Raw genomic sequence first — 27,016 nt, 5'->3', positions numbered from 1 at the left:
TACAAAACCCGAGGATAATTCTAGGGAGGAGGAGGGCCATTCGGAATTGGGGCAAGTCCAGATCCGAATTCGAGCATTTGTGCTAGAGGCTGTATCCAACGGCCCGGCTGGATGGGTCAGGCCCACTAACGTGCATCGTCTGTCCCTGTCAGTGGGGAAAAATGGGCAATTTATTTCTGGACGTCAGGAGGGCAAGAGTTCCCCATGAATACGCTGAGGATCATTTCAGCGACTGCATGGTGCTGTCCCCGCACACTGAGGTAGGAAAACAGAGGTGAGTGGATACAGTAAAGGTGTCTCCTCAGTCAGAATGAGGACAGCCATATTTAATTCCACCAGTTAAGTGGTTAAAAAAAAAAAAAAAAGAAAACGAACCAAAAACAAACAAAAAACCGGTCCGTATTGATGTATTTATTCCTGACAGCTGCTGTCCAGGGCTGTCATGGGCAGGGGACTGGGTCGAATTTTCCATGCACGTCTTGGAAGAGCTAATTACAAAAATCAGCCGTGAGATCTCTGCTAAGTCATTACTTTCTGGGATTCATGCGGGTAAAGTGTGGCTTTCTTTCCTCAGGTGACCCAGGGCCGAAGGGGCATTTCTGGCTCAGACACAGGCTATTTCTGGGCACCGGGATCTTTTAGGAAAGTCTCTTCATTGTCTCTGCTTGGGGACGACTTGATTTCTAAAAAGCTGGAAGCAACAGGCCAGGAGGAGTTTAAATGCAGCTCTGGCGTGAGTTTGAGTGGGAAAAGCAGACAAAATGGCAGCAGAGCCCCTGAGCCCGGCAGGGCCCCTCTCCGGACCAAGCAAGCCCCTCACTCTCTACCTCTCAGATTAGAGCTTCTGTCTCCCACGGTGACGGTCACCTTGGAGGCCTCCTGGAAGCTGGTCTGGCCTGGGCGGACGGAACGGGCCACGATCCTTTGAGGGACGCCAATCGCTATCTGGGGAGGGAGCCGAGGCAACTGCACTGAGCACCGACCACGTGTGGGCCTGGTGGCTGGGCAATTTCGTGACCTCACCCTGCTGCCTGTGATGAGGCACAACCCACTGCACAGGGGACAAGACTGAGGCTCAGCATTCGAGATACTTGCCCAGAGGTGGTGGAGCTGGGGTTAGACCCTGGGGCAGTTAGACTCTGCAGCCTTGCCCTCTCTCTGAGCTGACTGTTTTTCCAGAACAGCAGAGCCCCAGCTGAACTGCGGGCCTGAATTTGTTCAATGGTTTGGGGTGGGCTACAGAATTTGGCTCCTGGGGCAGTTGCGATCACTTCTCTGTTCATCAGTTTGGTTAATTAGGCTTTCGGTGAAGAGAGAAGGCACTGTTTTACTTTACTGTCATTTATTCAACATAAATCACCTGGATAAAAATGCAACCCACATACCCTGGGTAAGGACTGACACCCCCCGCCCCCAGGCCAGACTGAAGTCTTCCCAGATTTTTTCCTACCCATCCCCTTTGCTCATCCTGCACTGGCCACACCCAGACCTCCCCCATCCCCTGCCCCAGCTGTGCGCCTACCTTAAGCTTCCACCCTCCCTGCAGAGACTGACCCTGTTGGTCCTTGTAGGCCCAGCTCGAGTCACCGCCTCTAGCTGGAAGCCTGTCTACCCACCTCTGGGCAGGCACTCAGCACTTCCTGCCTCCCACAGATCTGATTTCTACCAGAATGTGATCTCCCTAAGAGCAGGGATGCGGTCTCACTCCTCCCCAGAGCCCACACAGCTACCAGGGCAAGGCTGATGCAGAAGCATAGGCAGGCCTATGGGCTGGCCCAGGGCCTTCAGACTCACTGGTAGGCACCTGCACCCTGGCCCTAGGTCTTCCCATCTTCTTCTGGACTCCTCCTGAACACCAGGCTATCATCTTCTCCCCACTTCTTCTTCCTCCTCCTCCACACCTTGCAGAGGGGAACCAAGGCCTTGCCCCTCTCCCCTCCTGCTCTAGTATGTTCTGCACAGTCCCGTACATTCTCAGGTCTTCCAGAACCATCCCTGTCCTTAGCCCCCCAACCCCTCTCCTGCTCCCTGCTCTGGAACTCCAGGAACACCTGCTGCCTTACCACCAGCCCCACACAGAGGAGCTGTAACCACCTTAGGCTGGCCATTTCTCAACTCACTCATCTTCCACCCACGCCGGCCCCTCCTTCTGCACCCCTACCCAACTGCCACCGCAGTCACGTAAAGGACCAACATCCACCTTGTCACCCAAGGCAGACCCCGGATCCCCAAAGCCTCTTTCTCCCTCAATCCCTACTTCCAAATGGTCATCGATCTCTAATGACTCTCCCTGCTCAGTCTCCCCCAAACCCACTCTTAGTTTCTGTCCACCCAATGGTGCCAGTCCCATCCCCAGCCCCCTGCCTGGTTTCCCTGCAGCTCCTCTCCCTCTCTTGGGCTCTTAGACTTTGCCAGGCACTGGGACCCGTTCCAAACCTTACCTCTGATCTATATCACTCTCTACTGTAAAAAACAAACAAACAAACAAAATCCCTGATGAAGCCCTCCTAGGTTTGGTATAAGCTTTTGTCTCTTTGCTGTAAAGTAGTAACAGTGCAGCTAATACCTGCTGAAGGTTTGCTGAGTACCATTCCAAGCGGTTCACACATGCGAGTGCCTTTAATCCTTACAACACTCTTCTGTCCATTTCATAGACAGGAAAATCAAGGCACAGAGAGGTGAAATAACTTACCTGATGCCACACAGCCTCTCAGTGGCCCAGCTGGGATGCAAACCCAGGCAGCCTGGCCCTCAGGCTCACATGCTTAACCACTCCACAGAACTTCCTGGAACCCAGGGGGCATCATGATGGCCATGCCAGCCTCCACCCCCCGCCCCCAATCGCCTAGGTAGATTCCCGCTGCCATCAGGGCTGGGCTCTGGAGCCGGGTACAACTTTGCCTAGCCATGTTCTCTCATCCAGCCACCCCCTCCCTCCCCCAGCCAACGCCGCCCAGCCCCTGCCCACTCGGTGGCTCCTCCTGGGAGAACACAGCTTCGTCAGTCACCAGGTGCTCCTATCTGGGATCGGCTCCCCACTGCACGGCACCAGCAGTAAATGTGCGAGCTATTAGGTTAAACTGCTGGATTCGATCACGTGCACGCTGGCTCTAAAATGAGACACATTTGGAACGCAGCCCCACGTGGCTCATTGATTCATTCTCGGCTGGAGATAAACAGAGGAGAGAACGGTTTTGTTCGCCTCCAGAAAGACTCAAGGGGTGGCTTGCAGGGGAGGCTTAACTTCGTCAGTGACGCCAAATCACCACACTGGCGCACCCATCCCAGGACTCCCGGGGGGATGCCCATGGGGGACCTTCCTGCCAGTCCACCAGAGTGTGTGGGAGCCGGGGAATGGGGGGGGGGTGTGCCAAAAAGGGAGCTTGTTCCATCCCAGAGGCAGGGGGCAGCGGAACCCAGACTCATGACTCTGGATTCTGACTGCAAGATGCTACTGCTTCTTTGCTCAAGAAAAGGGAGTCATTCAGTAGAGAAAGCTAAGGGTTTCACCCCGAGAGGGTCAGCCACGTGTGACCCCGAAGTCCCACCTCCTTGTAGGTCCTCAGGTGCCCAGCAACCTCGTAGTAAATGGTCACAGATCCTGCCTCTCGGGCCACCGCCACACCTGTCCTCGGGTCGATGTGGAGGACGTTGCTGGCTGAGGAGCTCCAGGTTCCAGAGAGGCCTGGGAGAGGAAGTGCTGGCTGTCACTCACCATTACCACAGCCAATACCATGGCCAAACTCTGTCCCCCAGGTGACCGCATCAGCCTCCAGCCCCGCCCAGCCCCGTGCTCCACATTGCTGCCCCGGGGGCTCAACTCGTCAACCTCAGGGTAGAAGCCATCCATCCCACTGGCCTTGGCACCCTGGCTGGGGCCCACTCCCCCCACCCCCACCCCAGGCTCCTGGCTGTAGCCACCTGGGGCTAGCTGCAGGCCTAGGGCACCTGCTCTCTGCACAGCTGCAACCCCTGCCCAGAGTGAACCTCCCGCCCTCCTTTCTCTCCAGTGCCTCCCTGCTTGTAATCTCCTGATCATTCCCTTGTCCTGGGATGACCTGGGAGCTGGCCTCTCCACAGGACCACCCCTGCCCACCCCCAAGTGTTTATCCAATGTTTTTTAGCAAACAAAGCCGGTGTCAGGCTTGAGAGCGGGTGCTAGACAACATTTCTTAGTTAAAAGCCAGTCACGTTACAGAACATAGACCATAAAATAACAACCACATTCTATTTCTGGCAAATTAGATTTGTTTTTCTTTAAGAGCAGTGTTTAACATCCTTTTAAAATGAATTAGATAAAGAAAAAATAGGGAGTCAATTTGAAACTTTGGAAGAAAAAAAAATCAAATGATGTAGGTCACGGACGTACAACACAGGTGACGTGGGAGCAGCTGAAATCTGGAAATCACGGAACAGGCCCAGTAGCTATTCCTTGCTTACATTTCCTTTTGGATGTGCTCTGTCCAGCCCTGTAACCACTAGGCACAAGTGCCTTCATATGAAATAGGTAGTTCCTTGGGTGCATTTTGAGGGCTGGATTGGGAGGGCACCCCCGCCTTAGCGGATATGGGATGTCTCCACAGTGGCAGAAACTTCTACCAGGCAGTGCTACGCGAGCGCAGGGGCTGGCAAGCTTGTTCTGTAAAGAGCCAGATGGTATGTGTGTCAGGCTGTGGGGGCCTGGAGGTCTTTGATGCCACTGCTCGGCCCGGCCATTGTAGGGGAAACACAGCCACCAACAGCACGTGAATGAAGAGGGATGGCGGAGTTCTAATGCCATCCTGTTTGCAAAAAGAGCAGCACACTGGATTCTGCCTGTAGGGCTCTGATGCCTGCTCTTGGACCTCCTCCGAGCTCTGCTCGTCTTACCCGCACCAAGGGAGCCCACTCCCATCTTTGGGGCTGCCTGGATTCAGAAGGAGTCCCCGGCCCGTATCCATCTTTCTTACCTGCCAGGCTGACCAGGACTGTGGCCAGACAGAGCACGTCTCCCACCACAAGTGCTGCAGACAACTCCGGGGAGATGGCCTGCTGGACGGGCAGCGGGACGAAGTCGTTGAGGCCCACATGCTCAGCATCCCACACGCTGAGCAGTGTTAGGCCGACGCTGATGGTGCGCACGACGCATGTGTGGTTGGTGGCGCCCTTCCCGATTTGCACAAACTCATCTCTAGGCACAGGAGGGGGAGGTGGACGCTCAGTCTTAGGGAAGAGGTGCCTTACCCCGGAGGGAGAAATATGGAGGCCCCTGCCCAGACAAGCTTCTTGCCAACCGTGGCCCCAGACGTCCCTCTGGCTCAAGGTTACTGAGCAGCTGGTGCAGATCTGGGGCCACTGCAGGCCATGCTAAACCTGACCTCCTCTCCTCTGTCCCGGGAGGAGCCCTTGGCCCACAGCTGGGGTGGCCTGGAGCACGTCCCCATGTTCTAGAAGGGAAAGCTGAGGCCAGAGGGCAAGGGGAGTTACAAAGCGCTTGCCAGTCCCTTCCCAACAAGGTGGGAGGTTCTCAGGAGGCACGACCTTTGTCCCCTGCCTCCTCTAAAATGGGGATGAGAATAAACCCATGGCATCCTAGGCTTGACGAAGCGCTAAACCAGGTCGGTGGCTATAAAGCACAGGGACCAGCAGCTGGTGCATGACACGTGCTTGGTCAGCACCAGGCCTGGACTGGCTGGCCAGAGAGGCAGGGTTTCTGGCTTTATCACTTCCCTCCAGGAGAGAGGCTCCCACCACAAAAGGGCCAGCACGACTTCTGTGGGGTAGCCAAGGGGCTGGGAGGACCTGCCTCCATTTCCTCGAGGGTAGCCTTGGTCCCAGACCGAGGCACAGCTCATACCACGGGCACAGAGCTCCACGGTTTGCCAGAGGCCTTCATGACTATGGCCTTGGGTGATGGCCCTGAGGATGAGGCAGGTTCCCCACATGACAGGTATGGAGACGGAGGCCTGGAGAGATGAGCTGCCTTGCCTGGGAAGGGTCCACAAAGGGTAGAGCTGGGGCTTGAACTATGCCTAACTCCAAAACCCAGTCCTTCTACCATGCTACTTCCCCAGTGCTTGGCCCTGGGTATATGAGCCACAGGGAACACATCTGTTGCAGGCCTTCGGGGAGGCCAACTTGCAATGGTCACTCACACCTGCATATACTCTTCTGTCCCTGTACTCCCTAGAACCCCTGCCCAAGCTGTCCTCTTTCCTCCTCTGCCCAATGCCTCTCTCTCCTGCTTTTAGCCAGTCTGTACCAGAGGCTTTAGAATCACCTGGGGGTCTCCTTAAAACACCAAGTGTTGGATCCTGGGAACTTGCATTTCTAAGTGCTCCTGCCCAGCTGGTCTGGGGACCACGCCTTGAGACTCACTGCTCCAGCAGACCCAGTCAGAGGTTTCAGTGGGCCCAGATGGGAGGCCACGGCTCTCTTCCTGCTCTGGAGAGCGCCCTGTCACCTCACCTGAGACCTTCCAAAATAGGGCTGCAGCTAACAGCTATAAGAGATAGCCAAAATGACTTGCCCGTGGAGCCAGATGCGACCTGGTATTCAAACCCACTTTCTGGCTGTGTGACCCAGGGCAAGTGGCTTGACCTCTCTGGGCCTCGGCAAATGGGCTATAGTGAGGTGTCAGTGAGACACAGCAGAGGCAGTGAACATCACACTCCTTCCTCACCAGCACCGGAGTGCTGGAAGGTGTGGGCCTTATGGAGTGACCAACTTTTGCATCCGCCGATCACAGAGCTAATAATGCATTGGCCATGACTGTGTCGTGGTTCCATGTCCCCTGCAACGGGCTTTCCCAGGTATACAGAAGTCTTACCTCAAGCCCTCCAACCCCAAACCCAAACCCTGACACCTGTGTCTCACCTCCTGCCCACCAGGGACATCACCGATAGCTTCCTGCCACATGGTAATAAAGGCTCTGGCCCGTTTTCCCCTCACTCCCACCTCCTGAGCAAGCCCAGGGCTACCCCCTGGGGCCCTACAAGTGTGGCATGTCCCCTTCTCTTGGTGACCGCAGGTAATGAAGTCTCCTTTCAGTGGCACTAGACTGTCCAGTTGCCATCCAGGTCCAACTGAGGCACTCCTTCCCGTGAGAAATGAGGGTCTCCCACAGCCTACCTGTTGGTTGCAAAGCTGAGCACAGAGTTGTGAGCATGGAAGATGTCTCCAGAGTTGTCGTGGAAGTGGACTGTGAAGGTCACAGTCATTCCTAAAGGCAGGGCTGCCAGAGCCTCCTTGTTGTGAGTGTGCAAGGCAGGGCTCATGGAGATCCTCAGGTAAGAAACAGGAGACACCTGAGGACATGAGCAGATGTGGTAGTGACTGCTCTGGGAACCGGCCTCCCCAGCTGGGTATCACCCTCGGGAAGGACCGAGGACTGGATTGACGTTGGGGTCCTGGAAGAAGGAAAGGCCTTGGTCTCCTGAGAGTCCTGAGCTAGTGATGAGATTCCTGCCTTCCCACACAGCGGGCCAGATTCATGAAAAGAAAACCCAACCTACAAGAGCCAAAGCCCGTGACTTTGAAAAAATTATTATTGTTATTCATTTTGCAAAAATATCCCCTAGGCTTTGAATGCTCGGTTTCTTTGGGAAACTTGGCTCTCCAGGCATTCAAGTGAAGGAATGCCCGTTGGGGACTACAGGGGAAGCATTAACTTGGGGGCACTGGGCGGCTGTGGGTGCTCCAGGGAAAGCAGGATGGGGAGGAGGAAACCCGAGCTCCAGAGACGGCACCCTGGCCCCCTAACTCCGAGTAAAATCTATCCTGGCCAGAACGTTCACTCCCTCGAAAGACCTGATTTCTGGGATAAAGCTCAGTGGGTGCAGTGATAGGTAAACAGTTGGTGCTCAATACCTATTTGCTGAAGTAGGATGAGCAGTGAGTAGCTTCCACTTACTCAAAAAGTGGGGTGGAGGGTTCCCTGCAAGGCACCCACCTTGAAACAAAAAGGCACTAATTAAGGAAGCAGGTCAGGGACCCAGGCAAAAATCTCAAAACTTGAAGTCACGTGTCTTGTCTGTCACTCAGGATTCAGCCTGTGGTGAGGAGGTACAGGAGGGAAATCTGGGGGACCCACCCAAAGGATGCCCAAGGAGAAAGCCCCCAGCACTAAGGAGCACGGAATGGCAGGGGGGCATGGAAAGTGTTGTGATAAGGCTGGGGGACACAACCGCAAGCCCAGCCCATGTGGATTAGGGACTAGGCTCTGCCTCACAGTCACCAAGAGTGACTCACTTCCACTATAAGTCTCACTTTCCTTGCCTGTAAAATGGGTTACTGAATTCTCCATGTCACCATGGATATAATGCGATGATTTCTGCGCCGGGCATCTAGCACAGCAGCCACTGCTCCTGGGCACCAATCAGGCACCGGCGGCCCCATCGGGACACGGAGGTGCCAGTTCCGGCAGATCATAGGCCTTGCTGGGCCTCAGTTTCTCCCTCTGTGAAATGAGGCCATTTCGATCAGTAAGCTCCAAGGACCTTCAGCTGTGACATCCAGAAGATGCTATAGCTTTTCCTCTGGGACATTTGCCCCCAAGTTATCCTTCAGTGAATTCTTCCATACAATTTCTCAGCTCAAAGGTGAATAGATCCATTTTACACCTGCGAGGGGCAGGTTTTTCCTTCAGTGCTATTGTTTTCATTACTCTGAAACAGGAGGAGAACACGATCCTACCTTTACAGCAAAGATGATGGTTTGGTTGGCCCCGAAAGGCTCTTGGGCAGTCACTTCGATTGTAGACGTCCCGATCACAGACCCGGATGTCAGGAAGCCCTTCTCGTCCACGTGCACCACGGGGACCTTCTCCGGCCCACCCAGGACGCGGTAGCTCAGAGATGCTGCGCCATCCCTTTGAAAAACGAACAGACCCAGTTTTTCAGAGCGCAGCAGGGAGAGGAGGTCACAGCGAAGTGGCCCGGCGTCTTTGCCTTGAGATGCAGCCATCTGGGCTTCCCGAGGGCTCCTGGGAGAAGAAAAGACCTGAACCTGGCCCCACTGTACATTAGGACCTGGATGGGCAGCCTGCGCATAACCTCCTTGGTCCCCTGCGGGAAACCTAATATGGAAAACAGGTGGTTCCAAGGAGAGCATTGCTTCTGGGAGAAAAGACTGACAGCTGAGCTTCTCTCATCCCTTGCATGGGACATTTGCTGTAAAGATCGTTTCTGGAGGGGGCACCTGGGTGGCTCAGTGGCTTGAGCCTCTGCCTTCGGCTCAGGTCATGATCCCAGGGTCCTGGGATCAAGCCCCGTGTCGGGCTCTCTGCTCGGCGGGGAGCCTGCTTCCCTCTCTCTCTGCCTGCCTCTCTGCCTACCTGTGATCTCTGTCAGATAAATAAATAAAATCTTAAAAAAAAAAAAAAAGGATAGTTTCTGGGGCAGACTGTTTCTCATTTATTGACATAAGGCGGCCTGGCACAGTGGAAAGTGGATAGGGCCCTGAGTTGGGCAGATGCTGAGCACAGTCCCAATGCCCGGCAGACAGCTGCGTGCCTCGAGGCACCTCGTGTCTCTTCTCTCAGCCCTCAGTTTCCCCAACTGTGAAAGGGAAGCAATGGTCTTGCCCTGTCTAATTTCTAAGGGCAGGGGACTGGGTGAAAATGGGCTACTTGCTCAGAAAACGGTTCGTAAAGCTGCCAATGATCTTCACTGGTTAGAAGACAAATACCACAGTGTTTTATACTCTCTCCCATGTGTTTTGTTTAATAAAGAAATGACAAGGGGCGCCTGAGTGGCTCAGTGGGTTAAAGCCTCTGCTTTTGGCTCAGGTCATGATCTCAGGGTCCTGGGATCGAGCCCCGCATCAGGCTCCCTGAGAGCCTGCTTCCTCCTCTCTCTCTGCCTGCCTCTCTGCCTACGTGTGATCTCTGTCAAATGAATAAGTAAAATCTTAAAAAACAAAAACAAAAAACGACAAGAAGGAAATGTGCTCGCCCCCAGGGCTAGCCTCTGTCACCTTGCTCTTTGTACGCAGCCCTACAGACCCTCCTCAGACAACGATAATAAGTGCTATTGCCTCGGCTGCAACTTTCTGCCCCATCACCAGCCCCTTCCTTGGAACCCGCAGAGGGTCCTGCTCATCCTTCAAGACCCAGCTCAAGAGGTGCCTGCAGGGCTCAGTCAGCTAAGTGTTTGCCTTCGGCTCAGGTCATGATTCCGGGGTCCTGGGATGGAGCCCCAGTAGGGCTTCTCACTCAGCGGGGAGTCTGCTTCTCCCTCTGCCCCTCCCCCTGCTCTTGCTTGAGCTCTCTCGCTCTCAAATAAATAAAATCTTAAAAAAAAAAAGATCTAGTTCAAGCATTTCTATCTGACATGTCTCCCCTAAAGCCTCGCACAGAAGGCCCGGCTTCGGGTTACAGCTTAACCATCATACCTTGTTTGACTGTCGCCCTTCTCGTGCCATGCTCCTCTTCCCCACCACAGGCGCACCAGATGGTAGTTAGACATGTGTGTGTTTCACGCAACATGCAAGTACCCTGTGGTCCTTGGAGCACCCCCCTTGGCAAACCACCGTCACACGCAAGTCAGGGCTACCAAAGGCACCCGCGTAAAGGCGAGACAGGAATTACACTGCAGTCACAGTGTGCGTCCCCCCCCGAGTGGGGACCTGGCTGAGTGCAGGGCTGGGGTGGGGCCCAGAACTTGCCTTTCACCCTGTGCCCTGGTGATGCCCACGCTGCTGGATCAGGAATGCTACCCACCAAGCAGCGTGTCTTGAAGACAAAGGGGCATTTGGAAGTTTAACTCTTCCAAAGTGGTACATTTTCCCCCTTTGGAGTCGCGGACTGGAGCAGTGGGCATTACAAGCTCGCTGGGCACCAGGGAAGAAGAGACAGGCCCATGGGGACCAGCAACATGGAGCCACAGGAGCAATCGGCGGGGCAGGGAAGGGGCCTGCAGAAGCCACACCCACTTCGCACAGAGAGGGACGCAGCTGGCTGGAAGCGTCTGCGGCTCCTGACAACTTTGACAAATGAGTCGTCAGACGCGGAGCGCTGCTCCTCAGCCTGCTGCAAACGAGCGCCGAGTCACGTACCTGTTTGTCTGAAGCTTTATAAATGAGTTGGGTGACATTAGTATTTGTTCTGCTTCTATTTCAGGGTTCAGCAGCAGCAGCTTCTCGAATACCTAGAACGGAGGGTGAGGTTGGTTCCCTGGCAGGCGCTGGAGTCCCATCCAGCCCCCTGCCCCCCTTCTTGGCAGTGAGACCGGGTGGGGGGGCAGAGATGAGGAACACCATTGGGGGCACCTGCCAGATGGCAGGGAATGGGATGGGAAGGGCAGGCTTTTAACAGAGGCCAGGGGTGTGGTGAGAACAAGCGGACAGGCTCATGTGTGCATACCCCATAAGCCAGGGAGCACAGGCTGCTCCCCAGGTTCCCGTGGTGGGGGGGATCTTTGTGGGCATGGAAGGAGGTGTGCAGAATTACAGGGCTCAGGGTCTGTCTCAGGTGATCCTCATTGTGCCCAAGTCGGGATAAACCCTAGCTGTCCCTCGGCCCTGATCTTCCTCCCTCTTGTCGTGCTCTCCTGGAAGCCACATGGTGCGGGGGCGGGTGGGTCAGTGAACCAGACTGGCAGGTGAGAAACCTGGTCATGTCGGAGCGAATGGGATCAAATCTGATCCTCGCTTCCCAGGAGCCCCAAGGCCTGCCACAGCTCCCCAGCCTACGGTCGCAGCTCTTACAGGAACTCCAGAGCCCTCCCGACAAGCACCCTAACTGCCTACCACCCTTCCAAGTCCTTTTCTCTAGGGGGCCTTGGGAGGACCTCTCTTGGCCTCTGGGCCTGGATGCTGAGTCCAGCTTTGTGCTCCCCCACTGGCTTTTGATCTCATCAGATGGGCTGGATTCTAAAGGGTCCAATTTTCCTTCCCTCCCAGCCTTGCTATGTTCTGATCATATACATAAGCCCAAACGTCCTCATCTATAAAATGGGTCTAAAAGCAATAATCCTTGCCACGTTTGTCTCAAACACCGGGCCTCATGTGGCAATGGGAGCAGTGCTTCCTAAATGGTGACTGATAAATCGTCTCTGGGAGCAAGAAGGGGTTCTGATGTCGGGTGGGGGTCCCTGTACTGGGCAGGGGGTACCCAGCATAGAGCACCAGTTCTGACTTGGACACATGCATGGGCTGGGAGACATACTTATAAATAGGTTTCCTCCTGCTTTTCTTACATGCATGTTCTTTGCTGCCCCTCTTCGGAGGGAGAGGCGGCTGTGAGAGGGATCTTACTTTCCTGTTAATTCAAGTGTCAGGAAAGCAGCAGTGTGAGCACCAGGGTCAACAGCGATGGACCCGTGGCCTCACCACCCGGGGGACGACGAGGGGGAACGGTGGGGCTGGCTCCGCTGAGGGGAGGCTGCTTCTCATCGCCTGCTGATTCTGCCGTGTGCCAAGTCACCGAATCTTTAGGACAAGCTGCCTACTGGGTTTTTAGACAACATCTTCCTATTTTTAAATGTTGGCAACAAATAAAAATTGTTTCAGAGTGCTGCATGAGCCAAAGCAAATACATCTGTGGGCTAGATCCAGCATGTTGAAGTTTCTGAGGTACTCAAGCCTCCAGCTGTCAGCTTGGGAAACTGAGGCACAAAGATATTAAGTGTCTCACTTGAGGTCACAGAATGTGGAAGCTGCAAAGCCCTGTCTTTAATCCCGTGAGAGGCATCAGACATGAGGGAGCTTGAGTCTGTTTCTTTTTTCATGGTATTTAGGGACCACTTGCAGTTTTTCTTTACAATTTAGGGGGACCCAGAGGTTACTGAGTCCCCGATGGGCAGAACGGGGCCCTCTGAAGCTAAAAATGCTCTTCAGAAGCAACTCATCCCCTTCCTAGTTTTACAAGGGCCCCGAAGGACAAGGGAGGTAGGAGGGCAGGCCAGAGACAGAAATATGGGTGCTGAGCCCCGGGAGGGAGAAGAGCCATCCCAGGCCGTCCACACAGCACAGCCCTCTAGGCCTTCCTGGGCCCACCGCCCATTCACTACAACCTGGAGGGGACACTTGGACCCCTTCCCCCTTGGGCCGCAGGCTCGTCCTCAAGCAGCAGCCCCTGCGGACTTCATGGGAGCACGTCCCAGGGGAGACAACACTGGGAGGTGGAGAAAGGCAAGTCTGCCTCCGTTAAGTGCTGAGTATTTGTGAAATAAACACAGACAATTCAATGAATGCCTCACAATTTTCCAGCTTCTTCCTACCACGGAGGTGCCTCCAACACCAAGCATAGGATTATCTGCTACTTGGGAGACTACCCCGAGCTGCTTGAGACCTCCAGGACTTTGTACACACCGCTCCTGCCACCTGGCCTGCCGGCCACCCACCCCCATCCTGCTGGCCCTGGGGCAGCCTCCACTCTGGGCTCCCACGGCTCCTTATATACTCCTGGCCCCTGCAGACTGAGAAACCATCAGGTGTAGGGGTGGTAGCAGGGCTCATGTGGGCCCGAACGGCCCTGGGTTGGGGGTGGGGTGGGCACACTGGCTTTCCCTCTAATGGTGGCTCCTGTCCCCCCACCTTTACCTGGATTTGGATCTCATCGGCGAGTTCTTTGGCGAGGCCGTGCAGCTGCCCAGCAGTGGGGTCCAGAGCCTTGACCACCACCCTCAGCCCGGTCTTGCCTTTCACCCGGCCATGCACGTTCATGGCAAAGTTGTACTGTGACGGCAGATGTAGTGAAGCCTGGGACAGACACCAAACGCGTTCTCAGGAAAGGCCTAGGGCCCTGGTACCCCTGACAGCTGGTCCTGGGTACAGGACCCTCCCAACCACCCCCTCCCTGTTGTGCACAGGTAAGGCAAGAAGAAACCTCCCCAAGCCAACCCCTACTTGGGCCCTGCATGACCACAGCGCACTGGGGGTGGCAGGCCAGAGTCACCGGGGCTGACTCCCGGTCCCATTTCCCCACTGGCACACTGGGTGACATACGCCAAGTCCCTTCCTTTAGATGGGCTCCAGTCAGCACAAAGAGGGGGCCAGTACCTTCTCTTTCAGCTCTGATGTTTGAGGAAAGGCCAGGGTCCCTCTAAGAAGGGCTAAGGGGAGGGGAGTTTGTCCTCAGGGAAAAATCTGGAAAAAGCCCCAGGGCTGCCAGGCATCACCTCAGAGAGAAGGTGAGAAGTTACAGACTAAGGACACTGACCCAGACCCTGTGATGTTCTGGAACTTCTGCAGCCTCCCCACAGCGTGTCATTGTTGCTGCCTTCTGAAGTTGGCTACTGTGAAGCCCGTCCGTAGCACTTAGCAGTGTGTACTTCAAGTGGAAAGGGCTACGAGGAAGGAGAGCTAGAAGCCCAGATTCCTGGACATGAGAGGACTGGGAGTGGAGGAAGGACACTACGGGAGGATGGTGTGGTGGCAGCATTTGCAAGAAGCTGTCCAGACGAGCCTTGAGAGAGAATGGGGCCAGCAGCAGCCTGGGAGGGAGGGCACAGACCTCACGGGCAGAAATATGGGGAGAGACCTTCCTGCTCTGGACACTGGCGCACGTGCCGGCGCATGTGCCGGGGCCCTGGTGGGTAGTTACCTCGTGGTGTCGCCCCCGGATGTCCAGGATGTCCCGCTTGGTGACAGACCAATGGAAGGTCAGGCCTGGCACAGCATTGCCAAAGGAGAAAGGGTTCTGATTGTTGGTGATCCCAGTGATATAAACAGGCATCTGCAGGAGAGAAGTCAGGCCTGTGACCACAGGAGTCCCGCTGCCGAGAGGGCCCCCCAGAGCCCCAGGGCACTGACTGTCTCCTTTGTGCCATGGGACCTGTGCCCCATTCTTCCCTTACCAGAGATGGGCCCAGTACAGGTGCAGGAGGGGCGGACGGAACAGCCAATGATCAAATGAAAGACAGAACAAGCCCCTCCGTGCACTGTCCTTCTTGGGCTATGGACAGTGTCTCATCTTGGCTGACCAACCCCCCGCTTCGTGATGTGACCCCCCCCATCCCCCCGGAGCTCCAGGGTGCCGGCAGCCTCCCAGATGGCACAGCTCATTCTGCCCTGGGGTCCCTGCCTCTGCTCTTTTCTCTCAAACTAGCCGGGGGTCCCCGCCTCTGCTCTTTTCTCTCAACCTAGCCGGGGGTCCCCACACACAGCGGGATGGGCATGGGTGGGAATTGCAGTTTCTGAGTGCTCGCCAGGGAAAACACGTGGAGGAATACTGCCAAAAGCTAAGAGCAGACTCCGTGCCAGGCTGTCGGGTCGATTTCCAGTTCTATCACTTACTCGCCATGTGACCTAGGGCCCAGGCCATAAGCTTTCTACGTGCATTCACTTCCTCATCTATATCGGAGAGATGACATGGGGGGCAACCTCACGGGTTGTTAGCAAACACTGACCAAATTACTGCATAGAAAGCGTGGAGCAGGGTACCTGCCATACGAGCGTGAGCTCCTGTTATGTGCCAGGTGCTATTCGAGGTGTGGGAAGCTGGCAGACTCGGGGGCGGGGTGGGGTGGGGCACAGGTGTCTCTCAGTAATTGTGCTGGAGAAAACACAAGGGACCTGGAACAGGAAATACGGGGAAGGCTCCTAAAGCTAGAGCTGAACCCATGGACTGTTAGGGGGCCTGCTGAATGGGAGAAGGAATAGAGACCTAGCCATGACTCCGCCAAGCTCATCCCGAACCAGAACTCAGAGCCCAAGACCCGCCAGGAGGCTGCTCAGACAGCCAGCACGGATGGGAGGGGCCAGAGAGCTTCCCGCCTCACCTGGGTTCCTGTCCTCATGCGAGTGATGGGGGCTCGGATCCTCACCGCCTGGAGAAGCAGCACCTCCACCTCCACGAGGTCCTAGGAGAAGGGCTTTGGGAGTTCAGGCTGGCTGAGGGAGGGACTAGGGGCTAGCAACAGGTGTCACACGAAGGGACCCCTCCAGGGAAGGAGGATCTTGTCAAGGCCAGCTTAGGGTCCTGCAGGCCAGGAGGTCCTCACAAGATGTCCAGCACCTGCTTCTCTTCCCCACGCAGCCTGGCTTTGTGGGTGACTCACCCCCCAGAGATCTGGCTGCTGTTTTTCCTGTTCCCTTGGGGGTCCCACCCTGGGCCTCTGAGCTTAAGAGGCCTATCTGAGCCAGCTGCTCCAGGTCCACACTTCAGGGACTTGGGGGCAGTGACTGGGGTTGGCTCTTCTGGGTGGCCCTCACGGGACAGGATTCCAGAGTCTCCCAACCCCAAATCTAGCATACGTCTCTCTGTAAGTGAACAGGGTACTGTGACGAAGGCAGGACACAGAATCTGGCTAGAGCAGACTGTATATGCTCTTTCATCCTAAAGTCTATACTCGAATTAATCTGGTTAAAAACTAATTTTAGGGGCACCTGGGTAGCTCAGTCGGTTAAGCATCTGCCTTTGGCTCAGGTCACGATCCCAGGACCCTGGGATGGAGCCCTGCGTCAGGCTCCCAGCTTAGCGGGGAGCCTGCTTTTCCCTTTGCCTCTTTCCCCTACTCATGCTCTCTCAAGTTAGTAAATAAAATCTTAAAAAAAAAAAAAAAAGATTGATTTTATTAAGTTTCTTTATAGTGCTACTGACTCTTGCTAAACCCAGGCTACCAAAACCTGTAAGCCTTTTTTGCAATGGCTCATACAGGGCCCACCTCCTGTGTCTTGTGATCTGGACTAAGGCCTGGCATTAAGTAGGTACTCAATAAATATCCATTCCTGTCCTTCCCTTTGTCCTGTTCACAGCCTGGTCTCCTTTTGCTAGTCCCGGCCCACACCCTGGCCATGGGTGCTGTATCGGTGACCTGGTTTGGACAGATGGAACCGGGAGCTTCTGAGCTCCCACACACTCTGTGGATACATGGGCCTCAGCCAAGCCCCTACCTGCCTGGGCTCAAGAAGATGGCTTTCAGCTGGTGCTGGTGGCCCAGCCTCCCAGCTGCCAGGGGGCACCAGGACCTTCCCCCAGCTCCTCTCCTGACCCGCCAGATGGGAGACACAGAGAGAGGTGGCCCAGCGAGGTCAGACCAGGAAGAGAAGTGGCCGGGAGGGAACTGCATGGCTGTCTGCCCCTCCAGCTGAAGCTGCCACCTGGGCTGCCACTTCAGCCACCTGGGCCCTCAGGAGGAGAAAAATAAACTAGTTCCCGAAGCCGCAAACCTTTCTTTAGAAGGGGGGAGGAAAAAAAGCAACGCCTCATTGGTCCTTCATCTTATTCTCCAGGACGTCTATCTGAATCCTGCTATATGCCACAGGACAGATTCACATTCCCAAGGCTTTCTTGTCGTCTTTATAAAATCAATAGGTAGAATCAGGGCATCTACCTCCATGATTCAAAAAGACTTTGTGGTTTAAGCACAATCCTTGCAGAGACGCTGAAACTCCGGCAAAAGGGAGTAAATCAATGAACTCAATGTCGGATCAAAGTCAGCCTCGGGGAAGGAGGACGCATCAGCCTCCTCTTCTCCAGAATGGTACGCAACCAGCTCCCCTGGGTGCCCTGTGTTCAGATGTGGTGAACACAGGGCTGCTCACGGACACCTTCCAGGGAGCCCTTAATGCCAGACAAGGAACCAGGAATTGAGGTTCTGAAAAGGCTGTCCATGGTCTTACTAGAGCAGACACTTCTGCAAGTCACCATGGCCACAGGATGTCAGGGAGAACTCAAGCCCTCAGCACATGGAGACCATCTCCCATCTCCTCTGAGGAGCCCAACGAGGTGCCCACCCCCAGGAAACAACGAACATGATCAGACTTAGAAACCAATGTCTAGGGTGCCTGGCTGGCTCAATTGGTGGAGCATGTAACTCTTGATCTCAAAGTCATGAGTTCAAGCCCCACACTGGGTGTGAAGCTTACTTAAAAGAAAAAAAAAAAGAAAGAAAATAAAGAAAAAAAGAAACAAAAAAGAAACCAACTTTCTCCCACCTGGAGTCAGGGCCGCTGATTAGGGGCAGGAAGACCCCCCACTACAGGGAAGACTCCCCTAGCTGAGCCTTCCAATGTCTCTACTAATCCAGAAAAACACTTCGTAAATGTCCCGGAGTTCAGCCAAGAAGCTTGGGGAATAACTTAACCTCCAGTGGAGCAAAAGTGACTAGTTCATGATTCAGGTTTTCCTTTTTCCCTGAAAATACAAGTCTGGTTCTGAAATCCTACTGGTGTCCAACTGTCCATGCTTACAGTAGTAGCCAAGCTATGCACACCCCTGAAAACCCACACTGTAAGCCACAAAGCATGTCGGAGGCAACAGTACCCTTCTCTTCCATCTGAATGTCCCCAAGCCTTGGGCCCCTAGCTCTTCCTTAGGTCAATCATAGGGAAACTGTGTAGCCACAAATGTCCAGGGGCAGGGGTGCCAGGGGAGCTAAAGGAGTTAAGGATAAAGTGCCCAGTGCAGAGTCCACTGTCATAGCAGCTACCACCATCGTACCTTGGAATGTCCCCAGGGCAGGGGCAGCGTTGGAGATCCTGTCCTTTAAGAAGCAGCTAGGGAAGGGCGCCTGGGTGGCTCAGTGGGTTAAAGCCTCTGCCTTTGGCTCAGGTCATGATCCCAGAGTCCTGGGATCGAGCCCTGAATCAGGCTCTCTGCTCAGCGGGGAGCCTGCTTCCTCCTCTCTCCGCCTGACTCTCTGCCTATTTTTGATCTCTGTCTGTCAAATAAATAAATAAAATCTTAAAAAAAAAAAAAAAAAAAGGCAGCAGCTAGGGAGACTTAGTCTGGAGAAGACGTCCCCAGGTTGGCCGGGCTGGCCCTGGTGGAGGGCAGATGGCAGAGAGGGGCTGTGGACTCAGAGGGCAGAAGCAGGGCCTTCGGCGGGGGGGGGGTCCTTGGGACCAGAGCCCGACCCCAGTAAACAGACCTCCTTGCCATCATGGCTGACTGGAAAGCCAGCTGCTGGGGGGAGAAGTGCACCCCACAACTAGAGGCTTCAGGAGGCCCCATGACCAGAGGAGCCCATGTGCATTACCTGAGACACGATGACAAGCTTGCCAGTCTCAGCGTCCACAGCCTGCACGACCCCAGACACAGTGCCGTTGCCGACGGCCAGCCCCCGCACCAGGCCCACGCTGTTCACCACGGCAACGCTCTCGTTACTGATGGAGAAGAGGATATTGGACTGGGGCTGCGGGCCGCCCTCCGAGGTGATCTGCAGCAGAGAGAAGCAGCAGTGCCCAGTCAGCCCCGGGTCATCCTTAGAGGCGAGGGCGCCGACACACCCGAGCTCTCCATCTTAGCCTCCTGACGCCCAGGGTGGGGATGGGGTGCGGGCCTGGAGCCAGGCAGGGGCCACAGGTTGGGTGTGGGCAAGCATGCAGCCTTCGGCTCCTACCTGCATCATGGCCCCGATGATCAGCGTCACCTTCCTGGGTATCAACCTAAATGGGGGAAAGACCTGCATGTGGAAACACAAGAGAGAAGAGGGCTGTTGTGTTCTGAGCGCACCCGGCTGGGCAGAATCCACCCTGAACGTATTCAGGGAGAAGGACACGTGGCTCCTGGACGTCCCTGCTCTGGTAGAGGGGACTGGGGTGGATCTGGGTCCTGCTGAGCTCAGGAAGAGCCTGAGCTCCCCTCCCCAGGACCTCAGCCAGTCCGGGGCCTGAGGATCTGTGGTACCCAGGGGCAAGTTCTGCTGTTTGCAACCCTGCTTCATTTCGCCAGACCCGAAGCCCCGTGAAAATACACACATCTTTCTCATATGAAACCTTCCTATAAGGCTCTCACCTCATGGTCCCCTGGCCAGCCATATCAGTGTTACCTGAGATCTATTAGAAATACCCATTCTCCAGCCCACCCCGATCTATGGAATCAGAATGGCAAGGGGATTGTCCCTTAAATTTGTGTTTTAACAAGTCTTCCAGGGGATTTTGATACATTGCAAAGTTCACATTCCGCTGCCTTCAAGGTTTTCCCCCTTGCACAGCATTTCTCCAATTTCTACTGATAAATTGCCCGGCGACAGTTCTCTTCTTCGATGCTCCCAAAATTCTCAGATGAAGGAAAAAGGGTTGGGGGGGTCAGGGACAAGGACGCCCTTGTCTCTCTGCACCACGGAAGGCCTGACGTCCTCCTTCTGCCTGGCCGCCCTTCCCCCCGGGCTCTGCCTAGCAGGAGCGCAGGAGGAACCCGGACGGGAGCACAGAGCCCAGTTGGCCAAGGGGCTGCTTTGTGCATGAGGATTAATCTCCGTGGCGTGGCGCTATTTATAGGCAGAAATGAATTCTCCATCACCAGAAAGGAGCCCTCCCATCCAGAGGCACAGACCACAACTGCCGGCTTCAGAACCATTTAATATAAAGCCTGCCCAACGCTGCGTGGACAGGCCTGTGGAGGATGCTGGCGGGAGGGCACGCATCTTGGCACTGCCACTGAGGGAGAAACTTGGACTTGAATTTGGAGCCATGGCTGCCGTTGTCCCTGGGGACTGGGAGGCTCCTGTGAAACACCTAAGGCCACAAGACAGTCCTAAGTCACACATGGAGATGACCCCTGACATCCCCACTTGTTCCGGGAGCTGCCATGACAGGAGCCCACTGCTTCGGAGGGCTGGTTTGGAGCAATGGTCAGGATGAGCTTCTAGATGTGAGCCTAATCGGCCCACAGCTCCTGCCCAGCTACTCCTTTCTGGCACTTAAGGCTTTACAGAGTACTGTGCCCTCCCCGGCCATGTGACAAGTGGCTCTCCCCTCTGAGTGACATCCTGCCCCCCATGTCCCAGAGGTAGACTGGAGTTCTCAGGCCCCTCCCTGTGGTGCTACCTTCCCGGGGACTGGGCGGGGGGGGGGGGGGCGCCCTGTGAGTCAGAGGACACGGCAGGGCAGAGATCTTAATATGGTTTCTCCACGGCAGCTTCCTGGATGACCCCTAGAACTCCAAGCCTGTTGCAAAAATGATGTTTCCCACTCCATGCGTACAGGCGGCGAGGGATGGATGGATCCCACATGGCAGTAGGAGGCCTAGTTTTACCTCGATCTGCTGGGAGGCCGAGTTGATTCGCTGTCCAGCTTTATCCATCACCGTCGCGGTGAGACTGGTCTGGCCAATGGCCACGCCATGGATGCGGAACGTGGCCGTGTAGTTGTCAGGGGCTTCGTCGAGGGCCCTGGAACAGAGGGAAGGGCTGGGACTTCTCCCCTCACCCTGCCAGCGCTCTCCCTGAGATGGCTTTCTGGGACGCCCGGGAGGACTCACACCAACGTGATGATCTGAGAAGCCGCTCGGAGCTTCAGGTCCATGAAGGCAAAGTATTTGGCCAGGAAAGGCTTCTTGTGAAAGTCTAGCACGCGGACATAGGCCTTGACCGTCTTCCCAATCTCCACCTGCATCGTGGGGACAGAGACTCAGGGTAGCCTTGAGTGACTAATTCTAGCACTGGTGGCACTCCAAGGCTTTCTGCCAAAGCGTTGCTAACCTCAAACCTACCGGCCCAGGCTGAGCTCCAGATAATAGGCCAATCAACAAATGAACATCAATTAAGTGCTTCCTGTATACAGGGGACTTTGGGGATACTCAGATTCAGATACTCTTAAAGAGCTAAGAAGCTAGTTAGAGTGATAAGATGCAGCCAGGATGACGTACAGTAGGTGTTCAACAATGGTCACTGACCAAACTGCTCACACCTGGCAGCGTATACAGTAAGAACCTTGGCATACAGAGCGTCATGCATGTTTAGTGAAGAAACCGAAGTCTGATGAGGAAATAGGACCGCAGAAGGAATATCTGAGGTTACATAAGAGAATATTGGCTTTTTAGGTACTGTAAGCTGCTCAAACATTTTAATTACTAACCATTCTCTCTGGTCAGGAAACTAGGAATCAGAGAGTAACCCTCTGTAAGCCCGGCCATAGCTCCTTTAGGTATTTGGAGCAATATAAATTCTCGTTGGCATTCAAGAAAAGCCCAGATCTGTCATGTATTCCTTTCCCAAAAGCACTTAGCAGTGGTGTGTTTTACTCATTCGCCACTAAGATTTCCAAGAATCCACAACCCGCACACCAGGGAGAAATTCACCATCAGCAGGGTGTAAGCCTTGCTTAGTGTAGGCTAGTAACCTGCATCAGCTAGAGGACGGGAATTTCCACGTCGGGTCTAAGGAGGAGATTACTTTGGGCAGGACTTACAGCTGAACTTTCCTGACATAAACTGGCGTGGAAGTCTAGACTCAGAGGTCCCTCCACATCGTGCACAAGGAGGGACGGAGGTAAGATAGCTCTAGAAGCTCCAAACAACTCAGGAGGTGGGTAGAGGGAACCAGAAACCAGAAAAAAGAGCAAAGGGCATGAGGAAAGTAATTCCTGCAGCCTCACCACTCTCCCCATCTCTGTGAACCAGTAGCGGAGGGCCCTGTCAGGAAGTTGCTACTGACCTTATCCACCATGCGTACGTAGAGCTCCTGAATGTCTGAGACGTACACATCCACCTTTGCTGGGGCTGGGAAGGCTAGGCACAGGTCGTGGATCATGATGGTCGACATGCCTGGGAGCAAAGGGTGCACCTGCAAGGTTGGGGAGTGGTGCTCAGTCTGACAGCTGCTTGTGGCATCAGCCCATCACCCATGAGACACCACCTCCAGGAGGCCTCCAGGCCAGAGCACAGAAGCAGCGGACAAGGAAAATCCTAACCCGGCTACTGTCCTGCCTACTCCTCGTTTTGAGCCCCCACTGCCAGCCAGGCGAAGGGCTTGAAATGTAACATGAGAGAACCAGGGTGGATCTCGAAGAACATTTACTTCAACTTGGTAAGATTTACGATTTAAGATTTACAAAAATGGAAGCTGCTCAAAGCAGGGCAGTCAGAGGCCACGGACACCCACAAGGGCACCAACCGAGGGTTTCATATCTCCAGTGCACGCCACCTGCCTCTGCAGCTTTGGTAATAGAAGACTGTGCCATATGTGACATAGCTCCTTTCTGAACGAAACCCTCACTTGGGGGTCCTCATCTGACCCCACAGAATCTCAGAACCTGTAAACAGACCACAGAGGCCACCACAGTCTCAAATATTCGCTCTGTGAGTCTCATTCATCCTGACATTCATGTCTGCCTTGGCTGTGTCTGAAGTAGGGACCTCGTGAACATTCTGAGTGGAGGGGCACACCCGAGTGACTGTGTTCCAGTCTTCGCTGCAAAGACCCCGCCCCCCCATTTTAAAACTCCCTCTTTCCCTATCTGCTTCACGGATCCCACATTCAGAAGCATTTCTCCCCAGACAAACTGCACCATAGTCACTATGTCATGCTGCCCACGTGCCCACAGTGGTATGTTGTATTGCTTAGACATGTATCTCAACTGGGTGGTCTGGGGGCTGGGCAGGTGGGGGGTAAGCCACGCAGCTGGTGGCTGGGTCCAGAGGGTGGCTTCCCATCCCTGCCTGGCCCTGGCTTTGCTGGCTGCAGTTTGCGCTGGTAGAGTCATTTGGCAGGAGGTGGGAAGGGGAGCAGTTTACAGGGATTCAGTGTTTGGAAAGCTACAATGTCAGTAATAAGAACCTGTGGGGGGAAGAAAAGCAGGTTTCTGAACCAAAGGAGACAGCCAGACGTGGTCACATCATATCCAGGTTAAAACCCTTTGAAGGTGGCCCAGAAAGTGAGTCCAAATCCTTCATATGTCCTAGAAGAAACTGGCATGAAGCTGGCCCTTGCCCGGGGCTCTAATGTCACTGCAAAACCTGCTCCCTCACCACCGTCAGGCTCCAGACACTATTCTGCTCTGGTTCTCAAAGCCAGCTAGGGCCTGCCTGCCTCAGGGCTGCACAGCCCATCTTAACAACCTGGGGCTTTTTTCCCTGCACCCCATCTTCACCGGCTGGCTCCTCCTCATCCTTCAGGCTTCTGCTCAAGCATCCTTCCTAGGAAAGTCTTCCCCAATTAGACAGCTAAGGCTTCTTTGCTACTGCTGCTCACTTTTCCTGGTACAGCTTTATTGCTTATAATTAGGCTGTGACAGAGACCATGGTCTAGTGTCCATCCTCCCCCAGGCTGTCTTCTCACCAGCCTCTCTCAGGGCTGGGCCTAGCGTCTGGCACAGGCTCAGTCCCCAATAAACATGTATTGATCAGACCAAGACCCAGGGTCACAGCTCTAGGTTACTGTAGCGATGGCAAAGAAACCTGGTATTCTAGTCTGTTTGCTTAGCTTTAATATTAGCTTTGGGAAGAACTACAAATTCTAGAAAAAAAAAAAAGTCTGCAAACCCATGTACCCTCATCTCTTTGGGAAGTACTGATTGCGGTCCAACTCCTTCAATGCACATATGGGGGAAACTGAGGCCCACACAGGGTGGGAACTGAGCCTTGAAGGGGCAGCACTGAGAAGGAAACCCAGGTGCCTGAGCTCCCAGTTCAGGGCTCCTTCTACCATACTCTGCCAGAGCGAGATGCCCGCAGCAACCAAAATGGAACCGTGGGCAAGGGAGGAGAGCAGGCCAGGGAAAGGCCAGGACTGAGACGGAGGCCCGAGCCCACAGTGAGCTGGGGGCATGGAGGATTAGCAAGCTTGGCCACGCTGGAACCTCCGGCAGTATCATTGAGCTCAAGGGCACACCAGCCCGGAGGAGGCATGCCCAAGTTCTTCTGCGCGATGACTTAAAGTCGATTAACAAAGATCCCAGAGTGGAAATCACGGTCGTATCCTGGAGTGATGCCTCGGCAATTTGAGCCACCGCCACCTGAGTCTGGTGCGAAATACGGGCCGAGGAGCGGGGTCTGGGAAGCACCAGGCCTCCCCTTTGGCCAGGGATGATTCACCCGGCTTATTCCTTTTCCCTTAATGTGAACGCATTTAAAAATTTGAGAGAGAAACCAGAGCTATCTTTGAAAACCTAATTCAAGGCTCCAATCTAATCCTCCTGCGGAACTCGGTGCTGTCAGGGGCCAGTGCGTCCTTCACGGCGCTGAGAAATTACATGTTGCACTGGCAGCAGATGGACCCTCACAGGTAAAAGCACAGAGGGCTTTTTCTAGCTCTCCCCTCCCCCTTCAAAAGGACCATTTTGCACATTTTAAATAATGACAAAAAGGCGAGCAGAAATCAATTCGTCTTCCACTTGATTTCCCAGAGGCTGGACGTCTGGCTGCCTTCCGGATGATGGATGCGGAGGGCAGCATCAAGCTGTCCCCCCAACAACACACAGCCACTCCCCTTGCCCCTGCTGAGCAAGGCGTCAAGGGCGAGCTCCGCTGGGCCGCCTGTGAGACAGGCCCCTCTTGGGGAAGGGAGGGTGTCTGCCAGGCCTCTACTGGCTGCGAGGGGACCCGCATCACTACTAACTCTGGACTGTGCCTGTCTGCCTCTCCAGGAGTTTTGGGTCCACCTGCTTCTTGACTGACATCCGGGGGCATTGCGTATGGAGGGGAGGAGGAGGGGACACTCCAGGCCCAGAGCGAATTCTCATCTCTAGGTGTTGAAGGTGCCACCTGAGAACTTCAGCGCATATTGAGCCGAGAGTCCTGCCATCTCTGCGGAGACGATGAATGCATTACTGCTCATTGAGACCCTGCTAGTGGAGCCAGAGGCAGCTCCACTTGTGAGCGGCTGATGCTGTGGATGTCCCCGCGTCCCCGCCCAGCCCCGGAGATGCCGCCTGCACTGGCTCAGCTCCTTGCTTCCCTGGGCCCCCACACGCTTCAGGCTTATCCTCTGATGGGTGGTGTTTATAGAAGAGGAAGGACCCTACAAATATGTCCAAACGTCCCAGGAGCCACCAGCTCCCATTTCCTACTAGAGAGTACTTGTCAATGGCATGGGGTAGGGGGTGGTGGTCAGGGCATGTCCTTGAGACCTGTAAGTGGTGACCACAAACACAGGAGTGTCGCAGGCAGGGGGAAGAGCCCTGGCTTGGATGTTGGATGAAAGTCCATCCAGGACTGGGACAGGTACCTCTGTCCTCAGGTCATTCTCAGGGGAAAAGCAGGACACACACCCGAGTTCAAAGCCCACGGCTGCCACCTGCTACCCATCCCCTCTTGCTTCCGGAAACACTCCTTGAATATACAAGGTCGCCGTGCTTGGCTAGGCCTCACAGGACTGAGGATACGGAGACAAACAATGTGGCTCATGATTTGTTCCCCACCAACTCCCAGCACCTGGACCATCACCAATCTTTGCAGAATGAACGATTACTTTAAAGGTATGAAGTGCATGGCGCACAGTAGGTCATGTGCCCCCATCCATGCCTCCCCTTCTAGTTATGTGGGTTCTGCGTAGAGGACTTGATTTGAAATGGAAAGAATGGGTGAGAAAAAAGGAACTGTAAGTTTCAGTCAGGTAAGCACTCCTAGGAGCATGCCAGCCAGAAATGAACTAAAGGCCGCTCTCAGGGAGTTTGCGGGGTGGTGGTGGGGGGGGATGTAAGAATTCAGCACAGCCATGCACGGCCCTCCATTGTGTGGCCAGAAGAGCCTTCATTGACAATGGCCCTGGTGTGTGAGCGTGACAGCTCCCTTCCAGAGATGCTCAGAAGCCGAAGCGCACCCGGGAGCCATTCTTGCATCCTGAATGTGTATCAATAGGAAAGAAAGAAACATCTTCTGTGAGCTAATTGAAGAACTGCTGTGGGCTTTCTCGTCTCTGTGATTAAGGGAAACGAGAATGTTGCTAATTAGCAGCTGGAAAATGCCAAAGAAAATGTGTAAACGTCCTTCAGAAACAACTGTCACTGACTGTCAACGCTCCATGAAAAACCCCTCCGGCAGGTTACAGAAGAGGCAGAGGGAACCAGAGCCCAAGCTCTACCTCGAGGTGCAAGGGTCTTTGCCCAGGCCTGAGCTGACAGGAAGCAGAGACCCCAAGGGTCAAGGTGCCCCCCAGAACACCTCGTGGGGCCCGCCACATGGGACACTGTGGTGCTTTCCACAGTGCTAGGCTCGTCCTGGGGGTCATGCCTGCCCTGGGTGCTCTGTCCCACTCCACGGGAGCCATGGTAGGATGAGACACATGAGCAAGGGCTCACCCACAACCAAGAGAGAACTGCTGGGGCTCTCCTGGGACCCTCTTAGAATGGGAACATCATTACTTGTCTTGACTGGAGAAGCCTAGCTTCTGCTGCTGACAGGGACAGCATGGTGGTAAACCTAGTATTGTGG

At 54.7% G+C, this 27,016-nt stretch overlaps 1 protein-coding gene across 1 annotated transcript in view; it reads right to left on the bottom strand.

Moving 5' to 3' along the window:
• NUP210 (nucleoporin 210) overlaps positions 1 to 27,016 on the bottom strand; it is a 104,422-nt gene that overhangs the window by 7,938 nt on the left and 69,468 nt on the right. Inside the window, exons 21-34 of the mRNA XM_032842836.1 lie at positions 22,302 to 22,430; positions 21,128 to 21,255; positions 20,903 to 21,038; positions 19,266 to 19,328; positions 18,903 to 19,082; positions 15,702 to 15,782; positions 14,525 to 14,656; positions 13,522 to 13,680; positions 11,035 to 11,126; positions 8,674 to 8,848; positions 7,111 to 7,286; positions 4,950 to 5,170; positions 3,549 to 3,685; positions 828 to 945 (exon numbers count right to left, since the gene is read on the bottom strand). Coding sequence (XP_032698727.1) covers positions 828 to 945; positions 3,549 to 3,685; positions 4,950 to 5,170; positions 7,111 to 7,286; positions 8,674 to 8,848; positions 11,035 to 11,126; positions 13,522 to 13,680; positions 14,525 to 14,656; positions 15,702 to 15,782; positions 18,903 to 19,082; positions 19,266 to 19,328; positions 20,903 to 21,038; positions 21,128 to 21,255; positions 22,302 to 22,430 — 1,927 coding nt within the window. The remainder of the gene's footprint in view (positions 1 to 827; positions 946 to 3,548; positions 3,686 to 4,949; positions 5,171 to 7,110; positions 7,287 to 8,673; positions 8,849 to 11,034; positions 11,127 to 13,521; positions 13,681 to 14,524; positions 14,657 to 15,701; positions 15,783 to 18,902; positions 19,083 to 19,265; positions 19,329 to 20,902; positions 21,039 to 21,127; positions 21,256 to 22,301; positions 22,431 to 27,016) is intronic.

This window comes from Lontra canadensis, unplaced genomic scaffold (assembly GCF_010015895.1).
Source record: "Lontra canadensis isolate GAN:19392208 unplaced genomic scaffold, GSC_riverotter_1.0 scaffold133, whole genome shotgun sequence".
Classification (NCBI taxonomy): Eukaryota; Metazoa; Chordata; class Mammalia; order Carnivora; family Mustelidae; genus Lontra; species Lontra canadensis.
The sequence above is the reverse complement of the archived record's forward strand: the minus strand, read 5'-3'. Positions and strand labels throughout refer to the sequence as shown.